The following is a 21,810-nucleotide window of genomic DNA, read 5'->3' as shown; positions in this document are numbered from 1 at the left end:
CTAGAAAAATGTTGCTACGGCTGATATCAGAGAAATTACTGCCTGTCCTCTCAGGATTTTTATGGTTTCAGGTCACATATTTAGGTCTTTAATCCATTTTTAAAAATATTTTATATTTATTTATTTGAGAGAGAGCAAGCAAGAGCAGGGAGTGGGGCAGAGGGGGAGGGAGAAGCAGGCTCCCTGCTGAGCTCAATGTGGGGCTCAATCACAGGACCCTGGGATCATGACCTGAGCCAAAGGCAGACACTTAACCGACTGAGCCACCAGGCGTCCCTCTTTAATCCATTTCGAGTTTATTTTTGTGTATGGTGTAAGAGTGTGAAAGGACAAAATCATTCCCATTTGAGTTGTCTTGACACCCTTGTAACAAACCAGTCCACAGTAAATGTAAGACTTTATTTCTGGACTCTCAGTTTTATATTCTCTTCTATTCCAGTGTCTCCCCTTATATGAACACAATATTGTCTTGATTCCATAGTTTCATAATAAGTTTTGAAACTGAGAAATGTATCTTAACATTTGTTTTTCTTTATCAATATTGTTTTAGTTACACATTTAGGACTTTTGTATCCCGGTAGTGGATTAACTCTTGTCATTCTAAAATGTCTGCTTTGTCTTTGGTAAATTTTTTTTCTCATAAGTCTATTTTATCTGATATTAATGTGGACACTCATCCTTTCTTTTGATTAATGTTTACATCTTATATCTTTTCCATCATTTACTTTCAACCTAACAAATCTTTATATTTGGAGTTTCTTGGAGACAGCATATAATTAGGTCATATATTTTATATTTTCTCTTCCTGCCAATCTCTGTTTGAGTCCCGGTTGAAAATTGCTTTTTTCCAGAGAAGACTTTTATGTGCTTTTGCCAGTGAGTTGGGGGTACCATCATCCCAGGATCTCTTATATTTTTTCACTTGGGGTTCTTAGACCACATTGTAGGATGAATTCTGACCAGGTAGGCAAGTTGTACTTTTACTTTTCAATTTCTTGTATTTTTCTGTGCCATTCTGCATGGTATGATTGTTGTTGTTGTTATTTACTTTTACCAGTATAAAGTTTGTGGATCTCTTGTATTTCCAGCCTGCATGGACCCTGGTATCACTTTTCATTCCCATATGTTCCTTTGGTTAAATTAGAAGCTAGAAAGCATAAGGGCTGGAAACTGACTTTAGTATTTTTGAATAGCTAGGCTTCCTGATTTCACTTTGTTTTGAATGGTTGTTTCTGCCTTTTTTAAAAATACTAGCTCAGTAACAGATTAGAGTGGTTATCCTTGTCTTAATCCTTATCTTGGAAAAGCTTTTCAACATTGAGTATGATGTTAGTCGTGGGTTTTTCATATGTAGCCTTTATTATGTATGTTTCTTCTATGCCCACTTAATGTTGAGACTTTCTATCATAAGTAGATGTTGAATTTTGTCAAGTGCTTTTTCTGCATCTACTGAGATGCCCATATGATTTTCATCCTTTGTTGATGTGGTACATCACTTTGATTGATTTACAGGTGTTGAATTATTCTAGCATCCTTGTAATAAATCCCATTTAGTCCTGGTTATGATCCTTTTTTTTTTTTTAAAGATTTTTAAATTTTTTATTAGAGAGAGAGTACAAGCAGGGGGAGCGGCAGGCAGAGGGAGAGGGAGAAGCAGGCTCCCTGCTGAGCAGGGAGCCCGATGTGGGGCTCCATCCCAGGACCCCAGGATCATGACCTGAGCGGAAGGCAGACGCTTAACCCGTCTGAGCCACCCAGGCACCCCCGATCCTTTTAATATATTGTTGAATTCAGTTTGCTGATACCTTCTGTTGAGGAATTTTGCATCTGTGTTCATCAAGGATATCAACATGTTTGTTTTGTTTGTTTTGGTGGTGTCTTTGTCTCATTTTGGTTTTGGGAAATCTGGCTCCATAAAATGATTTTGGAAGCATTCCTTCCTCTTCATTTTTTTGAATAATTTGAGAAGGCTAGGTACTGACTTTTTAAAGTTTCGTAGAATTCATCTCTGAAGCCATCTGGTCATGGCATTAGGGTTTCTTAGGAGTTTTTAAATTACAGATTTAATTTCAATACTTGTAATTAGTCTATTCAAATTTTTTATTTCTTTGTGATTCGATCTTTGTAAGTCATTGTTTCTAGGAATTTATCCATTTCTTCTAGGTTTTACAATTTGTTGGCATACTTGTTCATAGTAGTCTGTTATCCTTTTTATTCCTACAGGGTAAATTGTAACTTAATCATTCGGGCCCTCTTTTTTTTTTTTTGCATGGGTCTCATTAGAGATTTATATCTTTTCAAAGAGCCTGTTAGTTTCATTGATCTTTTCTATTGTTTTTTGAAGTCTCTGTTTCATTTTTTTCTTTCTTTCTTTTTTCTTTCTTTCTCTCTCTCTCTCTCTTTCTTTCTTCTTTCAAGATTTTATTTGAGAGAGAGAGCACAAGGGAGCGCACAAGGGGGGGATAGGGGCAGAGGGAGAGGAGAGGGAGAATCAGGCTTCCTGCTGAGCAGGGAGCCCAATGCGGGACTCACCCCAGGACCCTGGGATCATGACCTGAGTGGAAGGCAGATGCTTAACGACTGAGCCCACCCAGGCTCCCGTTTCATTTATTTCTGCTCTGATCTTTACTATTTCCTTCCTTCTGCTAACTTTTTGAGCTTTCTTTGTTCTTCTTTTTCTGGTTCATTTAGGTGTAAGATTAAATTGTGTATCTGGGATTTTTCTTGTTTCTTTAGGTAGGCCTTTATCACTATCAACTTTTCTCTTAGAACTGTTTTTGCTGTATCCCATGGATTTTTGAAAGTTATATTTCCATTTTCATTTGTCTCAAGGTATTTTTTCTTTCTTTTTTGATTTCTTTGTTGACCCATGGTTTGTTTAGTAGCGTGTTTTTTAGTCTACACGTGTTTGTGTTTTTGCCTGTTTTCTTCTTGTAATTGATTTCTAGTTTTATATTGTTGAGGCTAGAAAAGATGCTTGATACGATTTTAGTCTTCTTGAATTTATTGAGACTTGTTTTATGGGCCAACATATGATTTATCCTAGAGAATATTCCATGTGCACTTGAAAAGAAAATGTGTGTTTTGCAGCTTTTGTATGAAATGTTCTGTATATACCTACTGAGTTAATCTGGTTTAATGTGGTGTTTAAGGCTGCTCTTTCCTTATCGATTTTCTGTCTGGTTGATCAGTCTTTCCAGTGGGGTATTAAAGTTCCCTACTATTATTGTGTTATTGTCTGTTTCTCCCTTTTTGTCTGTTAGTATTTACTCTATATATTTAGGTGCTCCTATGTTGGGTGAGTAAATATTTATGAATGTTATATTTTCTTTTTGAATTGACCCCCTTTTATCTAATGCCCTTCTTTGTGTTTTGTTACAGCAAAATTTATGTAGTTTCATTTTACTTTTTCCCGCTTTGAGTAAGGAGTTATTTGTGTGCTTTTTCTCCTTCATTCTGTTAATGTTAAATTATTAATTATATGTATAGCTTTTGTGATATTAAATCCTCCACAAAATCTTTGAATCTTTTTTTGTCGTGATGCCAAATTGTTTGCTAGTATTTTTTTTTTTTTTTTGAGATTTTTGCATCTCTATTCATTAATGTGATTTGCCTTTATATGTTCTTTTACTGTTATTATTCCCTCTTGAATTAGAATAAGAGTAATTGGGTAACATTCCCTGCTTTTCTGTTCTTTGAAATAGTTCAGGTAAATGGAGATTATGTATTCTTTGAAGGTTAGAACTTCACAGATTTAGTAATGCAGTATATGCCTTACTGATTTTCTTTCATAGTTTTAGGTCCAAATGCTCTATGTGGTTCTATTTTGCATTTTTGTTCTTGTTAATTTTTTTATTGTTAGTCTTGTTAGAGGCTTGCATGTCCTTAATTTTTTCAAAGTAATTACTTTTCCCAAAGTAATTTGGGAGTATGGTGAAGTGTTGATTTGGGTTAACTTTTATTCTTTCCTTATGGATATCTGGTTTGTTCACTGGCATCTTACTGAAAAGAACTTCCTTTTCTCAGTGCCCTCTAGTAGTAGTCTGTTGGAAATAAAGTTTGTGTGGGTCTGTTTTCTGGCCTTTTCCCCCTATACTAATGATCTTTTCATCTGTCTTTGCCAATCCACACTGTCTTAATTATTTTAGCTTTTTTTTTTTTTTTTTAAAGATTTTATTTATTTATTTGAGAGAGAGCACGTGAGAGGGGGGAAGGTCAGAGGGAGAAGCAGACTCCCTGCCAAGCAGGGAGCCCGATGCGGGACTCGATCCAGGGACTCCAGGATCATGACCTGAGCCGAAGGCAGTTGCTTAACCAATTGAGCCACCCAGGCGCCCTATTTTAGCTTTTTTATAGTAAGTATTTGTATTGGATAGAGAAAATCCTATTATATTTTTAATGCTTTTACTCATTAAGTTTATAGTTTTTATAGTTCTTTTATTTGAAGTTTTAAAAGGAATGTAATTCAGCTTTCCTGACCTTTGCTCTTGATTCCACTGGTGTTTTATAATTTTGGATTGTGACCTTGTTTTCAGATACACGTTAATCTCTGGGAATCATCTGTAGTCTGGGTTAAAGATGTGTTCCTTGAAGGATGTTTTGTTTTTACCCTGGACTAATATTTGATCATAATTATTCACCTTTGGGAATCTACAAGCAAAAGATGGTATAAACTCAAACTTTAGACCCATGTGAGGGCAGCCTTGTGTTTGTGAATTTTCAGGGTAGACTTTTCCTCTTCATCTGGATCCCAGGTAGAGGCAGAAAAACTTCTTTAATTTCATCCTGGGCTGGTGGGAGGAATTTTTTCCCTTAGTCTGCCTTTCATTAATAAATGTCACCATCCAAGTTTGGAGTTTTGGTGGGAAAGTCTTAGTCCTGTATCTCACCTTATTTGAGCCCATGTCCTACTCATTGTCTCACCTGTGTGTGATAAACTTAGACTGCTTATTCTTTTTTTTTTTTTTTTTTTTTTAAATTTTTATTTATTTTACAGAGAGAGCACGCATGGGCACATGAATGGGCGGGGGTAGAGGTAGAGAGAGAAGGAGTGAATCTCCTCCCTGCTGATCGAGGAGCCTGACCTGGGGCTCAATCCCACAACCCCAAAATCACAACCCAAGCTGAACTGAAGAGCCGGCTACTCAACCGACTTAGCCATCCAGGCAACATGACTCCTCATTCTTTAACAAGCCTTTCCATGGTAGTCCTAGCACAGCTTTTAAGTTTTCTATTTCCTCCTTTCTCCATGCTTTAGGCTTCTTTTCAGCCCAGCTGTACAAATTAAAAGAATGTTTATTACATTTTATCCAGCATCTCTAGGGATTTTGTTGCAGAGAGTTCTTAGATTATCTACTCTGCCATATTGCTGGAAAGGAAAGTTGGTATTTTTAAATGGGTTATACAAAGCAATTGTGTATTTTCAGCTTTAAAAATGTTTCTTTCACATGGGAAGACAAAGTATAAATAGTCTTCCATTGTTGATAACGGCAAAATAATTCTATAAAACAAAGTATTTTTATGATGGCTGTAAACATAGGCTCTTGGGCCAGATAATCTGGGTAGAATATAAGTTCTGCTACTACCTGTGTGATCTTTAGAAATCTGTGTTTGTTTTCTGTGTCTCAGTTTCTTCATCTTCAAAGAGTCTTAATAGGACCTACCTCATAGGGTTGTCATGATAATTAAATGAATCAATACACGTTCACTTACAATAGTGTCTGACATAGCAAGTATTGGCTTGTAAGTGTTGACAGTAAGTGTTGGCTATCTCTCTTGTTAATTATTACTCACTTTGCTAGCCATAACTCTTACTTCTTGAGGTTCTTTCTCTTTATACAAAACCTTTTTCTGACTTCTGTATAGAAAAAAAAAAGCAGTTTTTTAACTGTAGAAGGCATAGTTTATATTTGGAGTACCATAATATTGTTTCCCTCCTCTTGTTTTATAAATTCATTCAGGCAGAATAAAGAAGCTATTGAGATGCCGGGGTGGCTCACTTGGTTAAGCGTCTGCCTTCAGCTCAGGTCATGATCCTGGGGTCCTGGGATTGAGTCCCACATCAGGTTCCTTGCTCAGCGGGGAGACTGCTTCTCCCTCTGTCTGCTGCTCCCCCTGCTTGTGCACTCTCTCTCTCCTCTGACAAATAAATAAAATCTTAAAAAAAAGAAAGAAAAGAAAAAACAAGAAACCTTAAGCCCTACTAAGTTTTACATTTTCCATCAATAAGTTACCTCCATTTCTTGTCAAAATCAGTGTGTGTTTATGTTATCTCTTAAAGTTTATGTTGTGTGTTAAGAATCTCTGCTCACTTTAGACTCCTAATGAAAATCTTTTTCCATTGTGTATGCTTCATCCAGGGATATAATCAAACTCCATCCTCTAAGAGCAATATGCCTTTGGCCTAAACATTATGGAAATAACTCTTTCCTGCAGGCCTTCAGTGTTTCAACTTGCTTACTTGTTACATAATTGTCTTTTTTCTTATGTGAAAACATTCCTCTTTTTCATCTTCAGGAGAGCATCTTTAGAAGTAAGGGATCTCAGAGATCATCTAATTTAGTTGTTTTCAGACATTTTAAAGTGTGGAATCCTTTTTTTTTCTGCCGTGAAGATAAACACACACACACGTATATGTGTAGGTAGGTGGGTGGGTGTAGTGGATCAGTTACACTTAACTATGGTTGAAGCAGGAAGCCTAAATTTGGCCTTTCCTCCCTCAATACACAGATGACCTAGTCTATTCCTATAGGTTAGAGTTGATGAAATTGGCCTAGGTAGAAACAGAATTCACCCAAGGCTACATACTAACTGGCCAAATAAGGACATGGCCTATTTATTATTTCCATTTTACTGTACTACCCTCCAAAGAATTTTTCTCTGCCATGGGCTTTGTAGTGCTGCTGCTTGGTGTTTTCTTATAAACTTGTCTAACACATCTGTCCTTGTGCTTGGCCTGCCAACAGGAATCTCAGTTTCGCCTGGCAGTTGTTACTGATTTAAAGGTCTAGTGATAAACCTAGATAAGTTCTGTTAGGAACAATTTCTTCATCTTTAAAGGAACTGTTTCCAGTAAGTTTCTGTGAAGATGCACTATCCCTTGTGCTTTAGAGATTTTCTCAAATGCCTTATTTAACTGGTCCTCTTACGAAGTCAGAAAAACTGAAGAACCAGGAATGCTTGCAAAGGGACTTGAAAGCCATATAAACTTAATTTTTTTTCTGTAGGCCATTTTGTCATTCACTTATTCAATTATCAAATATATTTTTATTGCCTTCTTTGGCAGTCACTGTTCTGCCTACTGGGGATGTCAAGGTTCTCCATCAGCTGTTTCCTTACTCTTTCTTCTGACTCTGGGCAAAGACATCTATGTTATGGCTTCAGTATTTTTTACTTTCTGTGATTGAGTCTAGTTTTTGCCCTGTGAGTTAGGGCTGTGTTGAGGCCTCCAACTTTTGTCCACACCATCCTCTCTTTTAAAATCTGTAACACGGAGTTGAGATGCATGAGAAATGCTGGTGGCCTGTCCTTCTGTGGAGATTCTGTATCCCTTGACTAAGATCTAAGAATAGAGGAATTCCCATCTTGTTGGCCACACTGGAACGGAGCTTGCATAGTATTGGCCTGGGAGGAAGAGAAAGTGGATCATGGCTCAAGTGCCACAGACTCTATTCTTACCAAGATTTAGTACAGTTTTTTGAATAAATGCTGTTTCATTTGTTTTATGCTCTTACCACAATTCCCTGAAACATTAAATTGTTGGGGTTTGTGTGTGTTTTCGTCTGTCTTTTAAATTATTTTCCTTAGCAATAGTTGTTTTGCTGGCGACTAGGTCAATGAAACTGCTTTCAGGGCATCATTACCTGGTTGATTTTGAGCATCGAACCAGCCTTGCATCTCTGGAAAACCTTACTTGGTCATTGTGTGTAATCCTTTAAGGATTGCTCAATTCCATCTATTAATATTTTGTTGAGGAATTTTGCATTTATTTTCATGAAGAATATTTGCTTATAGTTTTCTTTTTTTGGACTTTGGCTTTGGGGTCTGCGTATACTGGTTTCATAGAGTGAGTTGATTTTGGGGCGGTAGGTTGAGTAGAATTGTTCTTTTTTTAATATAATTTTTTTAAAAAGATGTTATTTATTTGAGAGAGAGAGAGCACAAGCAGTGGGAGGGAGAAGGACAAGCAGACTCTACACTAAGTGTGGAGCCAGATGCGGGGCTCAGTCCCATGATCCTGAGATCATGACCTGAGCTGAACTCAAGAATGGGACACTCAACCGACTGAGCCACCCAGGCGGTGGGGAGGGATACTCTTTAATGGGAATGGTATTTTTTTGGCATGATGAAAATGTTTTGGAACTAGATAGAAGTGATGCTCGCACAGTATTGTCAGTGTACTAAATGCCACTAATTTGTACAAAATGGTTGGTTTTAGATTATGTGAATTTTACCTCAATGAAAAGGAATGGAAAGTCATTGAGCGTCTGCCTTTGGCTTAGGTCCAAATCCCAGAGTCCTGGAATTGAGCCCCATGTCGGGCTTCCTGCTCAGCAGGAAGCCTGCTTCTCTCCCACTCCCCCTGCTTGTGTTGCCTCTCTCGATGTGTCTCTCTCTGTCAAATAAATACATAAAATCTTTAAATAAATAAATAAATAAAATAATGGAAAGAAAAAAGGAGTTCCTTAGCCAGGCTTCCACTTTTTTTCACCTTTCAGAGTTTTCTTATTTTTAATGTTTTTTGTTTCTTTGTTTCACTTAGCTGGAGGTATAGGGAGTAGATTTCTGCCTACTCCATCTTGTCTCTAGAAGAATACATTAGACTCACCTTAGTAGCTTTTAAATACTAATGCTTGATCTCCATCCTGGACTAATTTAATGAGAATGGGAAAAGGGTCGGGGGGAAGGTAAGTCAGTATAAAAAATATTTACATGTTATTCGAATGACGACTACCATTGTGAAGCACTCTTTGAAGCGCATATTTTCTGCCACTGATGAGTTTTTCAAGTAGCTTTTTTTTCTTTAAATATATTTTTTATTATGTTCAATTAGCCAACATATAGTATATCATTAGGTTTTTTTAAATTTTATTTTATTATGTTAATCACCATACATTACATCAGCCTGGTCAATAAAACATGAAGGAAAGTTCTTTGTAAGATAACCTTACAAAGAAGGTTGTTTTTTTGTACATTGTCATGTATTGGTATGAATTTTGAAATTGCTGTGACCATCTTGTTAACAGCCTACAAAGACAGTTAATACCAGGAATGCATCACTTTTCAGTCATAATTTAAATGGAATAATAAAAACAATAAGATACATGATAAAGATATATGCATGAGTTAATGTGGCAATAATATACAATTATAAAAATATGGTGATAATAGCCTGAAAGCAGAATCCATTTCAATCAAAGGTTTTCCTTAATGCCATTTTATTTATCTTTTTTATTATTATTATTTTAGAGAGTGGGGGCGAGAGAGAGAGAAAGAAAGAAAGAGGTGGGGGAAAGGGGCAGAGGGAGAGGGAGAGAGAGAATCTTAAGCAGGCCCACACCCAGCACAGAGCCTGAAGCGGGGCTAAGTCTCACAACCCTGAGATCATAACCTGAGACAAAATCAAGAGTCAGATGCTTAACTAACTAAGCCAACCAGGCAGGCACCCCAATGTCATCATATTTATTATATTGCTCTCTACACCATCTGAACTAAAGTTACACTGTGGTGTTGGTTTTTTTTTTTTTTTTTAAAGTTTATTTTTTTAGTAATCTCTACACCCAATGTGGGTCTCAAACTTATGACCCAGAGATCAAGAGTTGCATACTCCACCGACTGAGCCAGCCAGGATCCCCAAGTCAGACTGATTTTTAAGTAGTATATAACATGTAAACTCTATCCCTAATCAAGTCATTGTTGTGGAAACCGTTGTCAATTTAATAGAAGAGGACAAAAGTTCAGGAGCTCAAAAATCTGAAAGTATATTGCCTACCAGTTTTGATTTCCTTTTATTTTTCTTCTAGAAACATGATCAGGGGCAAGTTCTGTTGGATATAGTCTTCAAGCATCTTGATTTGACTGAGCGTGACTATTTTGGTTTACATTTGGCTGACGATTCCACAGACAACCCAGTAAGTTTAAGCTGTTGTATTTTGTTTCATTTCACTTTTTCTCTCTGTTCATAATATAAAGTTCTTTCCGATTTATAATGTTTACTAATCTGATTAGTGAGGAGTTTTGTTAAAAGGATTTAATTAGAATGATTACAGGTAATTCTTTTGCCTTTGTTCGTCATTTTCTTGATGTTTTAATTTGTAAAGTTTTTTCCTTAAGGTTTTCATAATTATAAGTCAGTTTAAATCTAGTGCCAGTTTCCTCATTTATGTGTCTCAAAAACTGAGATGTAAATCTAATTCATGATACTTGACTGAAAGAGAAAACTGGGCATAAAGGTTAAAATATTAATGCAGTATTAAAATATTGAAGTAAAATATTTAAAAATGTTAATGTAGCTTAGTCTTACATAAATTAGCCTCCATTAAAATGAAATCATTTTTTTTTTGTGGCATTCATGGCAATCTTTTTTTTTTTTTTTTTAAGATTTAATTTATTTATTTGACAGAGAGAGACACAGCGAGAAAGGGAACACAAGCAGGGGGAGTGGGAGAGGGAGAAGCAGGCTTCCCGTAGAGCAGGAAGCCTGATGCAGGGCTTGATCCCAGGACCCTGGGATCATGACCCGAGCCGAAGGCAGACGCTAAACGACTGAGCCACCCAGGCGCCCCTATGGCAATCTGTTTCTAACTAAAATTCTTAATTTGTTAAATGTAAATTTTCCAAGTAGGAAGATTCAAAGGAGACCCTCCCAAATGAGATAGAGATTAAATATCACAGCTCTAAATTTCTTAGGCATTAAGTTATTTAGATTGTCACTAATTCTTTAATAGTTGGAATCATGATTATTTTTGTTGGAAAAAATCACATTACAGACATAGAAGATAGCATGTGATGAGTAACAGAAATGTTGAATTCTTTGAACATTTATATGCTTGTACAGATAGGGCCTTTTACAAAAGAATATGGTACTCTTCTTGATTAGTACAGGAGAATGGCTATTTTGAAGGAGACCTTTTGTATATATAGTTTAGAAAATTGGAATCAGTGCTTTAAAATCAGTTTGTAAGGGCATATTAATAAAATGGCTGTAGAAAATAAAAAACTCTTATGTGGAAAGTAAGTTTCTCTCTATCTCTTGTTCTGTCTCTCTCATAGTTGGAATCCTAGGTTTCTGAATGAATGGTTAACGGGAAGTAAATATGAGATGTTAAGTATTACTTTTTCTTGGCATCATTTACTGGTTTTGTATGAAAAACTGAGGATGATGTGGATAAAAGAAAGCAAGAGCCAGCTAGTCTTAGTGCAAAGAAGTCCTTTTGTACTGAACTGAAATAAAAACAAATTTTCCCTATAAGTTGATGCCTTCACCAGGGGCTAGAGCTTCTACACGGGCCTAGAGGAGGAATATTATTTCTTGATGAATAAACAAATGTGAAAATGGAAGTAAGTAGAAATGTCAGTGATGCAGTCTTTCCCAGAAAGTTAAATTGTGAACCAGGCAAATTCCCCAAAGGTGTCTGCTATACCTCACTTAATGCAACATTGAGCTAAAAAAAAAAAATTCTTAGATTATCTTGCTGACAGTTCTAGGCCCAACCCTCTAGCTGGAAGCCTATCTATAGATTGATCAGAGAAGTGATAAGACAACAAAGAGCAGCTACTCACCTCCATTGTCTCTGCCATGAGTGTGAAAAACCATTACTTGTGACACAATATTCTAGAAGGGCTAATACTGAGATCACATATATTATAAGAGATAAGAAATCCTGTTACATAATTTGTATACAGGAAGACATTTTTATTCTAAGGCAGTTACAGCAGGATGAATATGGGGAAGCAGAGGTATTTTTAGCTGGGTTGATCTTTTTGCAGTCCCCTGCTTTTTCTTATTTTGTCTTACTTTTCTATCTTGAGCTTTCCTTCCCAAATAAGATATATTCCTAGGTCCAAGGGTCCAATTGCTAATGATCTAAAATAATTCTTCCCCCAAATTTAGAATTAAAATTTCAAGGACCCAGAAGAAGCCTTAGAAATTATCCTGTCTAACACCCTATTTTTCTTTTTTTTTTAAGATTTTTTTTTTAGTTCATTTATTTGAGAGAGAGAGAGAAACAGCATGAGAGGGGAGAGGGCCAGAGGGAGAAGCAGGCTCCCCGCTGAGCCGGGAGCCCGATGTGGGACTCGATCCCAGGACTCTGGGATCATGACCTGAGCCGAAGGCAGTTGCCCAACCAACTGAGCCACCCAGGCGCCCCTAACACCCTATTTTTCATGAGAAATTATCCCAATCCAATGGGATAAAGCCCAAGTTACTTGCTCACATTAATGAAACTAGTCTTGGGTCTCACAGCTCCCCATGTAGGTCTTTCCCACAGTACTACGATTTCAGTATTTATTTATTTATTTATTTTTAAAAAGATTTTATTTATTTATTTGAGAGAGAGAATGAGAGACAGAGAGCACGAGAGGGAAGAGGGTCAGAGGGAGAAGCAGACCCCCTGCTGAGCAGGGAGCCCGATGTGGGACTCGATCCCGGGACTCCAGGATCATGACCTGAGCCGAAGGCAGTCGCTTAACCAACTGAGCCACCCAGGCGCCCTACAATTTCAGTATTTAAATATTCAGAAGAATCTGTGAAATGCCAAAATGCCATGGAAGGGCCCATAGACAGCACAAATGTTGTAAGTTATGTCCTGTTTCTGATTGTCAATATGAAAATACATCAAGACTCTGAGGATAATTAATGGACTGACAGATGCCATTCTGTAAAAGAGAAAGGAGTAAGGGGCTAAAATTTATAAAACATCTATTATGGACTTGTTTATAAACCAAATTCTCAATTTTATGAATGTATCATTAAAATATTTTTAGGATGGAAAACTGAGACTTAAAAAACTTGTCTAATGACGTAGATAATTAAGTAGCTGAGAAAGGATTTGAACTTGCATCTGGCTCCAAAGTGTATACTCTCCCTACCACAATATACTGCTTCTCAAGAGATGATGATATATAGATGCACAGGAGTTATAAAAATGAACATGTTGAGGAGAGGAGGTATCCATGCAATAAAATTGCCAGCATAGATCAAAAGGAATTTGGTTATTTCTGTAAGAATTAATCCTTGTCAGTCCTTAGTTCAGATTTTTTCCATTTCACTGTTTAGTTAATATATACCTGTATATATGTATGTATATATTTTTAAAGATTTTATTTATTTTTTTGAGAGAGAGCAAGAGAGGGAGAGAGAGCACAGAGAGAGAGGTAGAGGGAGAAGCAGACTCCCCACCAAGCAGAGAGCCTAATGTAGGGCTCAATCCCAGGACCCCGAGATCATGACCTGAGCCGAAGGCAGACCACTTAACCGACTGAGCCACCCAGGTGCCCCTGTATAAATGTGTGTATATATATATACACATATATACATATATATATATGTATATATATACATATATATACACATATATATATATATGTTAGGTATCTATGTATGTGTTGTGTGTGTGTGTGTGCATAATAGTTTTAGAGGATAAGAGCTAATGTTCCCTTAGGCACATAAACATTGAAATTAATTTAATTGGATTTATAATTGATAAACTTAAAAAGCACCAAATGTTTTATTGTGAACTTGTACATAACAAATATGGACTCACAGTAGGTTATCCTTTTCTTTACAATCTTCCTGGGTAAGGAGTTCCAGTATAACAAACAAAATTACTTAAAAGCTTTGTCTTTTCAAAATTTCTTGTTTCCATTAAAACCTATTTATCACAGCTTTAGCTCTTAGCATAATGTATGGTTTAATAGTAGTAGTCAGTGAATGTTTATCGAGTGCGCAAAATAATGAGTAATGTGGTTACAATTCATTATGCATAATTTCTTTATAAGCACTTAAAGTGGCTCTTCCTTATTGGCCTTTATCAGGATGATATTCATTGGAACCCTCCAATTACATTATTCGTGTGCGTTTATTTTTTTTGTTTTTTTTGGGTTTTTGTCTCTAAAGTGACTTAGTGTCCATTAGTGTGGGACAAAGAGTAGATTTATCAACTGTTGCTGACTTGTTCTTTCTACAGTTTCATCCTTCTGATACTTTGTGTTGTGGTTAGGATCTTTTACTGTTTACTACCATTTCTATATTCCTTAACCTTGTGGCTTTCAAACCTAACATATCACAATCACCTGGATACTTCTTAAAATACAGATTTCTGGGCCCTATGCCTAGAGTTTTTGATTCAGAAAGTCTGGTGTGAAGCTCAATAATTTACATTGCAAATAAGTTCCGCTTATAATAATGCTGCTAGTCCAAGGAATCATATTTTGAAAATCACTGCTCTAACCCAATAGGCTAACTAAGATTACTGAAGTAAGAAATAATTCATACCGAATAGCTTGTTCTGTTTTTTGGAGATTCTTTTTACACACTCAAAATTCTTGAATTCATTGGGCTTGAGAAACTATAGGAAAAGTCACATAGAGGATGACTCTTATTTCAACAAGCTGCATTTTAGGACAATATGATTGCTAAAATGTTAACTCATATATCTCAGTATATCTCTCATATTTTATATTTCATCTGTTTTACTGTAATATCTTAGGCTTTTACTACCTATTGTATAAACCTCTTTGGTAGTCTGCCGAATGTTGGATTTTTTTTCTGGTCTCTTTTAACCCTGTTCCATTTTGGGAGAGAATGACAGATTTGGGGTGCAGAAAAGTGTTTCAGAGACAATTAGCATCATTTGTAATGTTCCAGAATGAGGATGAGGAATGTTGTATTTGAGGAACTGAAAGAAAATTTTAATAATCAATGGAATATAGAGCAAGGGGAGAATGTAGGTCTAAAATGAAGTTTGGATAGTATGCCAGATTATGAAATACTTTTTAATCTGTAACATTGTACTCACCTAAATGTTTATTTATACAAGTTACATAAGACTTGTGTTTTAGACATACCACCCTGGTTACAGTGGCATATAGAATTGCAAACTGAAGATTTTGGGAGATTGGAGCCTCCTGGCATCAGAAAGCAAGGGAAAGAGTATCTTTGTTAATCCAATTTCAAGTAGCTATCCTACTTCTGGTTCCCTCTCTAACTCTGTTGTTTAATTTCATTTCATTTTTCATTTTCATTTCATTTATGTGTGTGTGTGTGTGTGATTGTTGCATGGCTTGCTTCAAAGGTGAGCTTTTACACATTTTGAAATCCTGTATTTATGTTACTTAAAAATATTTAAGCATTCTATTTTAAAAAGCATAATGTTTCTGTAGCAAGATGGCAAACTAGTGTACATTATTTAAGTGTCCCTTAAACACTGTGCACTAAGTATTTTAATCTTATCAAATTTAATCCTAACAACATAGCTGGATACTACCACCCTCATTTTATATATGAAAAAACAAAGGTATGGAGAAGTGAAATAACTTGTTCAAGATCACAGTTTGTGAATGGGAGGAGTTCCAGGGGTGTGCCTAATTCAGTGGTGAGCAAGGTATGGTTGGGGAGCAGGGTGGGGAGGCTGTGGAGACTTCAGGGGATTGTTGGGAGGAGGTCCCCTGCTGTAGCAGCAGCGAGGTGCACCAGGTCATTCCCTGGTAAGGGAATGTGGTAAGCAATTAGCAGTACTTACCCCTAAGTTTACCATTAAGTGTGAATTAGAGAGGCAAGTCAGTGTCCCAGAGGGCTGGTGACACCCAGTGAAATGAAAAAAATCCCCTTTGCCCAGGAGACTAGCTAGCTATTATACCCTACTGGCAGCACAGTCTCTCTGCCTTTCACCAACTACCGGAGTCAAGCTATATATCCTGTCTCTTCCCCACAAGTAGGCAGGCACGTAAAAGATTCATAAAGGAGCTTGCAGGGAATTTTAGCCTTAAAAATAAGCACTCAACAAAATAGATACCAACATTTGAGGAAAGCCAATAGAAAGAGATGCACCAAAGGAAGCAAATTTTACACTTAATGGAAATGGGAAATATGTAAAATAGAAATAATGGAAATATTTATAAAATATTTTGTAAAAATTTATAAAAATGGAAATAGTATCATTCTTGGGGTTAATGTGGAGATGAAGTGACTTTTTACATGGAACGGGCTTAGAACATGATTGAAACATAGTAAATACTTGATAAATACTAAGTTATCAACAGACAAAAGGACTCTAATTTACATTGGCATGATTAGAGAGGATATTGTATCCATGGAAAAGGAACAATGAAAGATTTTGGAAATTAAAAATATAATTGTCATGGGGCACCTGGGTGGCTCAGTCGTTAAGCGTCTGCCTTCAGCTGAGGTCATGATCCCAGGGTCCTGGGATCGAGCCCTGCATCGGGCTCCCTGCTCAGCGGGGAGCCTGCTTCTCCCTCTTCTACTCCCCCTGCTTGCGTTCCCTCTCTTGCTGTGTCTCTCTGTGTCAAATAAATAAAATCTTTAAAAAGAATGTATGTATATATATATATATATATATATAATTGTCACAATAAAAAGCTCACTGGTTAGGATAAATAGAGTAGATGCTGTAGAAGACTTAATGCTTCAACATTAATAGAAACAACAAATCATACAAGCACAGAATATTTTAATAAAACGGTTTATCAGGCAATCATGTGACCTCCTTGTTTTTTTTTATACTACATTTTAGAAGGTACAGAATTAACTTGCAAATATGAGACATTTTGAAGATTTAACAGTAGACTCTACAAAGGGGAAAGAATGAGCAGTTAATTTTGAGAAGACTGTGAACAGAACTCCAGGCCTAAATAGAAATTCCTTCAGGATTTGATAGAGTTGATGAAGAAGTACTCATCCCTAACAGCTATTTCTTCTTTTTTTAAATTTAAATATAATTGACATGTAACATTATATTAGTTTCAGTTATAGAACATAATAATTTGATATTTGTATATATTATGAAATGATCACAATAAGTATAGTTAACATCTATCACCATATGGTTACAATTTTTTTCCTTGTGATGAACTTTTAAGATCTATTCTCTTAGCAACTTTCAAATGTACAATATAATAACTATCATTAATACAAAATGCTAACTATAGTCACCATGCTATACATTACATACAAGGACTTCCAGTTATAAAATAACTGAAAGTTTGTACTGTTTGACTCCCTTTACCATTTCACACCTGCCCTACGCATCACCTCTGGCCGCCGCTTACCTGTTCTCTGTATCTAAGAGTTCAGCATTTTGGTAGGGTTTGGGTTTGGGTTTGGGTTTTGTGTTTTTAGGTTCCACTTGTAGGTGAGATCATAATGTTTTTCCCTGTCTGATTTATTTAGCATAATACCCTAAAAAGTCAGTTGGCAGATGGCAAGATACCCTTCTTTTTTATGATTCAGTAATACTCCTGTGTGTGCACACACGTGTGCATGCGTGTGTGTGTGTGTGTGTGTATACATACCCTATCTTTTTTATCCATTCATCCATCAGTGGACACTTAGGTTGCTTTCATATCTTGGCTATTGTAAAATAATGCTTCAGTGAACACAAGGATGCAGGTATCTCTTTTCAAGTTAGTGGTTTTGTTTCCTTTGGATAAATACCAGAGTGGAATTGCTGGATCATATAGAAGTTGTAGTTTTAATTTTTTGAGAAACCTCCATACTGTTTTCCACAATGGCTGCAGCAGTTTACATTCCCACTAACAGTGCACAAAGGTTCCTTTTTCTCTACATCCTCACCAACACTTGCTCTTTCTTGTTTAAGGCCAATATTTTCTTTTCTTTATTTATTTAGTTATTTATTTATTTTATTCTTATGTTAATCCCCATACATTACATCATTAGTTTTAGATGAAGTGTTCCATGATTCATTGTTTGTGCATAACACCCAGTGCTCCATGCAGAATGTGCCCTCCTCAATACCCACCACCAGGCTAACCCATTCTCCCACCCCCCTCCCCTCTAGAACCCTGTTTGTTTTTCAGAGTCCATCATCTCTCATGGTTCGTCTACCCCTCCGATTTCCCCCGCTTCATTCTTCCCCTCCCGCTACCTTCTTCTTCTTCTTTTTTTTTTTCTTAACATATATTGCATTATTTGTTTCAGAGGTACAGATCTGAGATTCAACAGTCTTGCACAATTCACAGCGCTTACCAGAGCACATACCCTCCCCAGTGTCTATCACCCAGTCACCCCATCCCTCCCACCCCACCCCCCACTCCAGCAACCCTCAGTTTGTTTCCTGCAATTAAGAATTCCTCATATCAGTGAGATCATATGATACATGTCTTTCTCTGTTTGACTTATTTCACTCAACATAATACCCTCCAGTTCCATCCACGTCGTTGCAAATGGCAAGATCTCATTCCTTTTGATGGCTGCATAATATTCCATTGTGTATATATACCACATCTTCTTTATCCATTCATCTGTCGATGGACATCTTGGCTCTTTCCACAGTTTGGCTATTGTGGACATTGCTGCTATAAACATTGGGGTGCACGTACCCCTTCGGATCCCTACTTTTGTATCTTTGGGGTAAATACCCAGTAGTGCAATTGCTGGATCATATGGTAGCTCTATTTTCAACTTTTTGAGGAACCTCCATACAGTTTTCCAGAGTGGCTGCACCAGCTTGCATTCCCATAAACAGTGTAGGAGGGTTCCCCTTTCTCCGCATCCCCGCCAACATCTGTCGTTTCCTGACTTGTTAATTTTAGCCATTCTGACTGGTGTGAGGTGGTATCTCATTGAGGTTTTGATTTGGATTTCCCTGATGCCGAGCGATATTGAGCACTTTTTCATGTGTCTGTTGTAAGGCCAGTATTTTCTTACTAATTTTCTGTCTGGATGATCTCACTGATGAAAGTGGGATATTAAAGTCCTCTACTGATTGGGCACCTGGGTAGCTCAGTCTGCCTTCAGTTCAGGTCATGATCCCAGGGTCCTCAAATCAAGTCCCACATGGGTGCTCCCTGCTCAGTGGGGAGCCTGCTTATCCCTCTCATGCTTTCTGTCCCTATCTCTGTCTCTCTCAAATAAATAAATAAAATCTTTTTTTTAATTTTTAATAAAATCTTAAGAAAAGTCCTCTACTATTATTGTATTGCTGTCTATTTCTTCCTTTAAGTCTGTTAATACTTTATATGTTTATGTGCTCTGTTAGGTGCATAAATATTTACAAATTTTATATCTTGTTGGATTGACCCATTTATCATTATATAATAACTTTGTCTCTTACTGTAGTCTTTGTGTTAAGGTCTATTTTGTCTTATATAAGTATAGCTACCGAGCTTTCTTTAGGTTTCCATTTGCATGTGATATGGTTTTGAAGGTGGGGTTAGGAGCTTATGGCCAAGGAAGAATTCTTGAGACGTCATTGGTGCAAAAAAGGTGATTTTTATTTAAGCACACGGACAGGATCCCTGGGCAGAAATAGCTGCTATCCTGGGATTGTAAGGAACAACTGATTATATACTTTGGAGTTGGGGGAAGTAAAGACAAAGGGAAGTTTCCAAAAGGACTTTCATATGCTAAGGAAGACTGACAGGATCCTGGAGGCCTAGTCAAGCTAATATTGTTTTTATCTCTAGCAAAGCATTAACATTAAGACAGTTTGGGGGCGCCTGGGTGGCTCAGTCGCTAAGCGTCCGCCTTCTGCTCAGGTCGTGATCCCAGGGTCCTGGGATCGATCGAGCCCTGCATCCGGCTCCCTGCTCCGCAGGAAGCCTGCTTCTCCCTCTCCCACTCCCACTGCTGTGTTCCCTCTCTCACTGTCTCTCTCTCTCTCTCCCTGTCAAATAAATAAAATCTTAAAAAAAAAACAAAAAACAAAAAACATTAAGACAGTTTGGAGTTTCCTGGAGGAATGTCATACTCTGCCTGCCTCAGGTATTTGTCAGTGGGCTGCAGGTTATAAGAAAATTTAATTTTATATGCATTTCCTTCTTCCTTTGTTCCCCACACCACATGGAATATCTTTTTCCATCCCTTCACTTTCTGTCTGTGTATCCTTAATATATGAAGCAAGTCTCTTGTGGGTAGCATATAGATAGATGGGTCTTATTTTCTTTGCGATTTGATGATTTTTTGTAGTGGTATGGTTAGATTCCTTTCTTTTTATCTTTTGTGTATTTACTGTAGGTTTTTGCTTTGTACTTACCGTGAAGCTTACGTAAAGCAACTTATATTTTTAAGTCTATTTTAAGTTGATAACAACTTAAGTTTCAACACATCCTAAACCTCTACATTTTTACCCTCCCCCCACTTTATGTTTTTATGTCACAATTTACATCTTTTTACTTTGTGCGTCCATTAACAAGTTATTGTGGTTATAGTTATTTTTACTAGTTTTATCTTTAAACCTTCGTACTGGCTTAATACATAATTAATCCACCACCTTTATGACATTAGATTATTCTGAATTTTACTATACACTTACTTTTACCAGTGAGATTTATAGTTTCCTGGTTTTTTGTTACTACTTAGTGCTCTTTCATTTCAGTTTAAAGAAGTACCTTTAACATTTATCCATTGGTGATGAACTCCCTTAGCTTTTGCTTGTCTGGAAAACTCTTGATCACTCCCTCAGTTCTGAAGGGCGGTTCTGCTGTATATTCTTGGTTGTCAATTTTTTTGTTTCATTCAGCACTTTGAATATGCCATTGTCTTCAGGCCTGCAAAGTTTCTGCTGAAAAATCTGGCAGTATAAACGGGATTTCCCTTTTACATAACAAGTTGTTTCCTTTTTGCTGCTTTTAAGATTCTCTCCTTGAAAAAAAAAATGTATCTTACAGTGGGTCTCTTTGGGTTCCTCTCATTTGGAAACCTCTCAAAACCTCTCCGAGATTTTTGGCTCTGGTTGTCTATTTCCTTCCCCAGGTTAGGATAGCTTTCAGCCATTTCTTCAAATAAGTTTTCTGCTCCTTTCTGTCTCTTTTCTACTCCTGGGAGCCCTATAATATGAATACTGAACAGCTAGATATTGTCCCATGAGTCCTTTAAGCTATCTCCTTATTTTCATTGTTTTTTTCTTTTTTCTGAGTTCTACTATCTTACCTTTGAATTTACTGACCTTTCCTCTGCCTCAATCAAGTCTGCTGTTGAACCCCTCTGATGTATGTTTCAGTTCATCTATTGCATTCTTCAGTTCTGTGACTTCTTTTTGGTACTTTCTTGTATTTTCTATCTCTTTGTTGAAATTCTCACTGTGTTCATCATTTCTTCTCTTGAGCTTGGTGAGCAACTTTATGACTATTACTTTGAACTCTTTATCAGGTAAATCACTTCATTAAGGTCTTGTTCTGAAGCTTTCTCTTCTTCTTTTGTTTGGAAGTATTCCTCTGTTTTTTCATTTTGCTTTACTTTCCCTGTTGGTTTCTGTGCATTAGATAAATCAGTCACCTCTCCCAGTCTCAAAGAAATGGCCTTGTATTGAACCTTATTATTCACCCCTGCCCTAGCTCATGATTTCCCAAGCAGTCTATTTTATTTTAAGTGGCTCCCAGTAGTTAAAGGTGTGCCAAGACCTGTCAGTGTCTCAAAGGGGAGCATCTCAGTCAGCACCTAGATTCAGGCTGATTGGGAAGCCCGACCCTCCACAGCAGCTTTTTTTTTTAAATTTTTTTTATTTATTTACTTGACACAGAGAGAGACAGCGAGAGAGGGAACACAAGCAGGGGGAGTGGGAAAGGGAGAAGCAGGCTTCCCGCCGAGCAGGGAGCCCGATGCGGGGC

The 21,810-nt window shown here is 37.0% G+C and overlaps 1 protein-coding gene across 1 annotated transcript in view; it reads left to right on the top strand.

Annotated features, from left to right (window-relative positions):
- The window catches only part of PTPN4 (protein tyrosine phosphatase non-receptor type 4), a 221,241-nt gene that overhangs the window by 74,194 nt on the left and 125,237 nt on the right, over positions 1–21,810 (top strand). Inside the window, exon 3 of the mRNA XM_044913261.1 lies at positions 10,023–10,130. Within this exon, the coding sequence (XP_044769196.1) occupies positions 10,023–10,130 (108 nt within the window). The remainder of the gene's footprint in view (positions 1–10,022; positions 10,131–21,810) is intronic.

Source organism: Neomonachus schauinslandi, chromosome 3 (assembly GCF_002201575.2).
Source record: "Neomonachus schauinslandi chromosome 3, ASM220157v2, whole genome shotgun sequence".
NCBI classification, from domain to species: Eukaryota; Metazoa; Chordata; class Mammalia; order Carnivora; family Phocidae; genus Neomonachus; species Neomonachus schauinslandi.
Note: the sequence above shows the minus strand (reverse complement) of the source record. Positions and strands in the feature narration are given on the sequence as shown.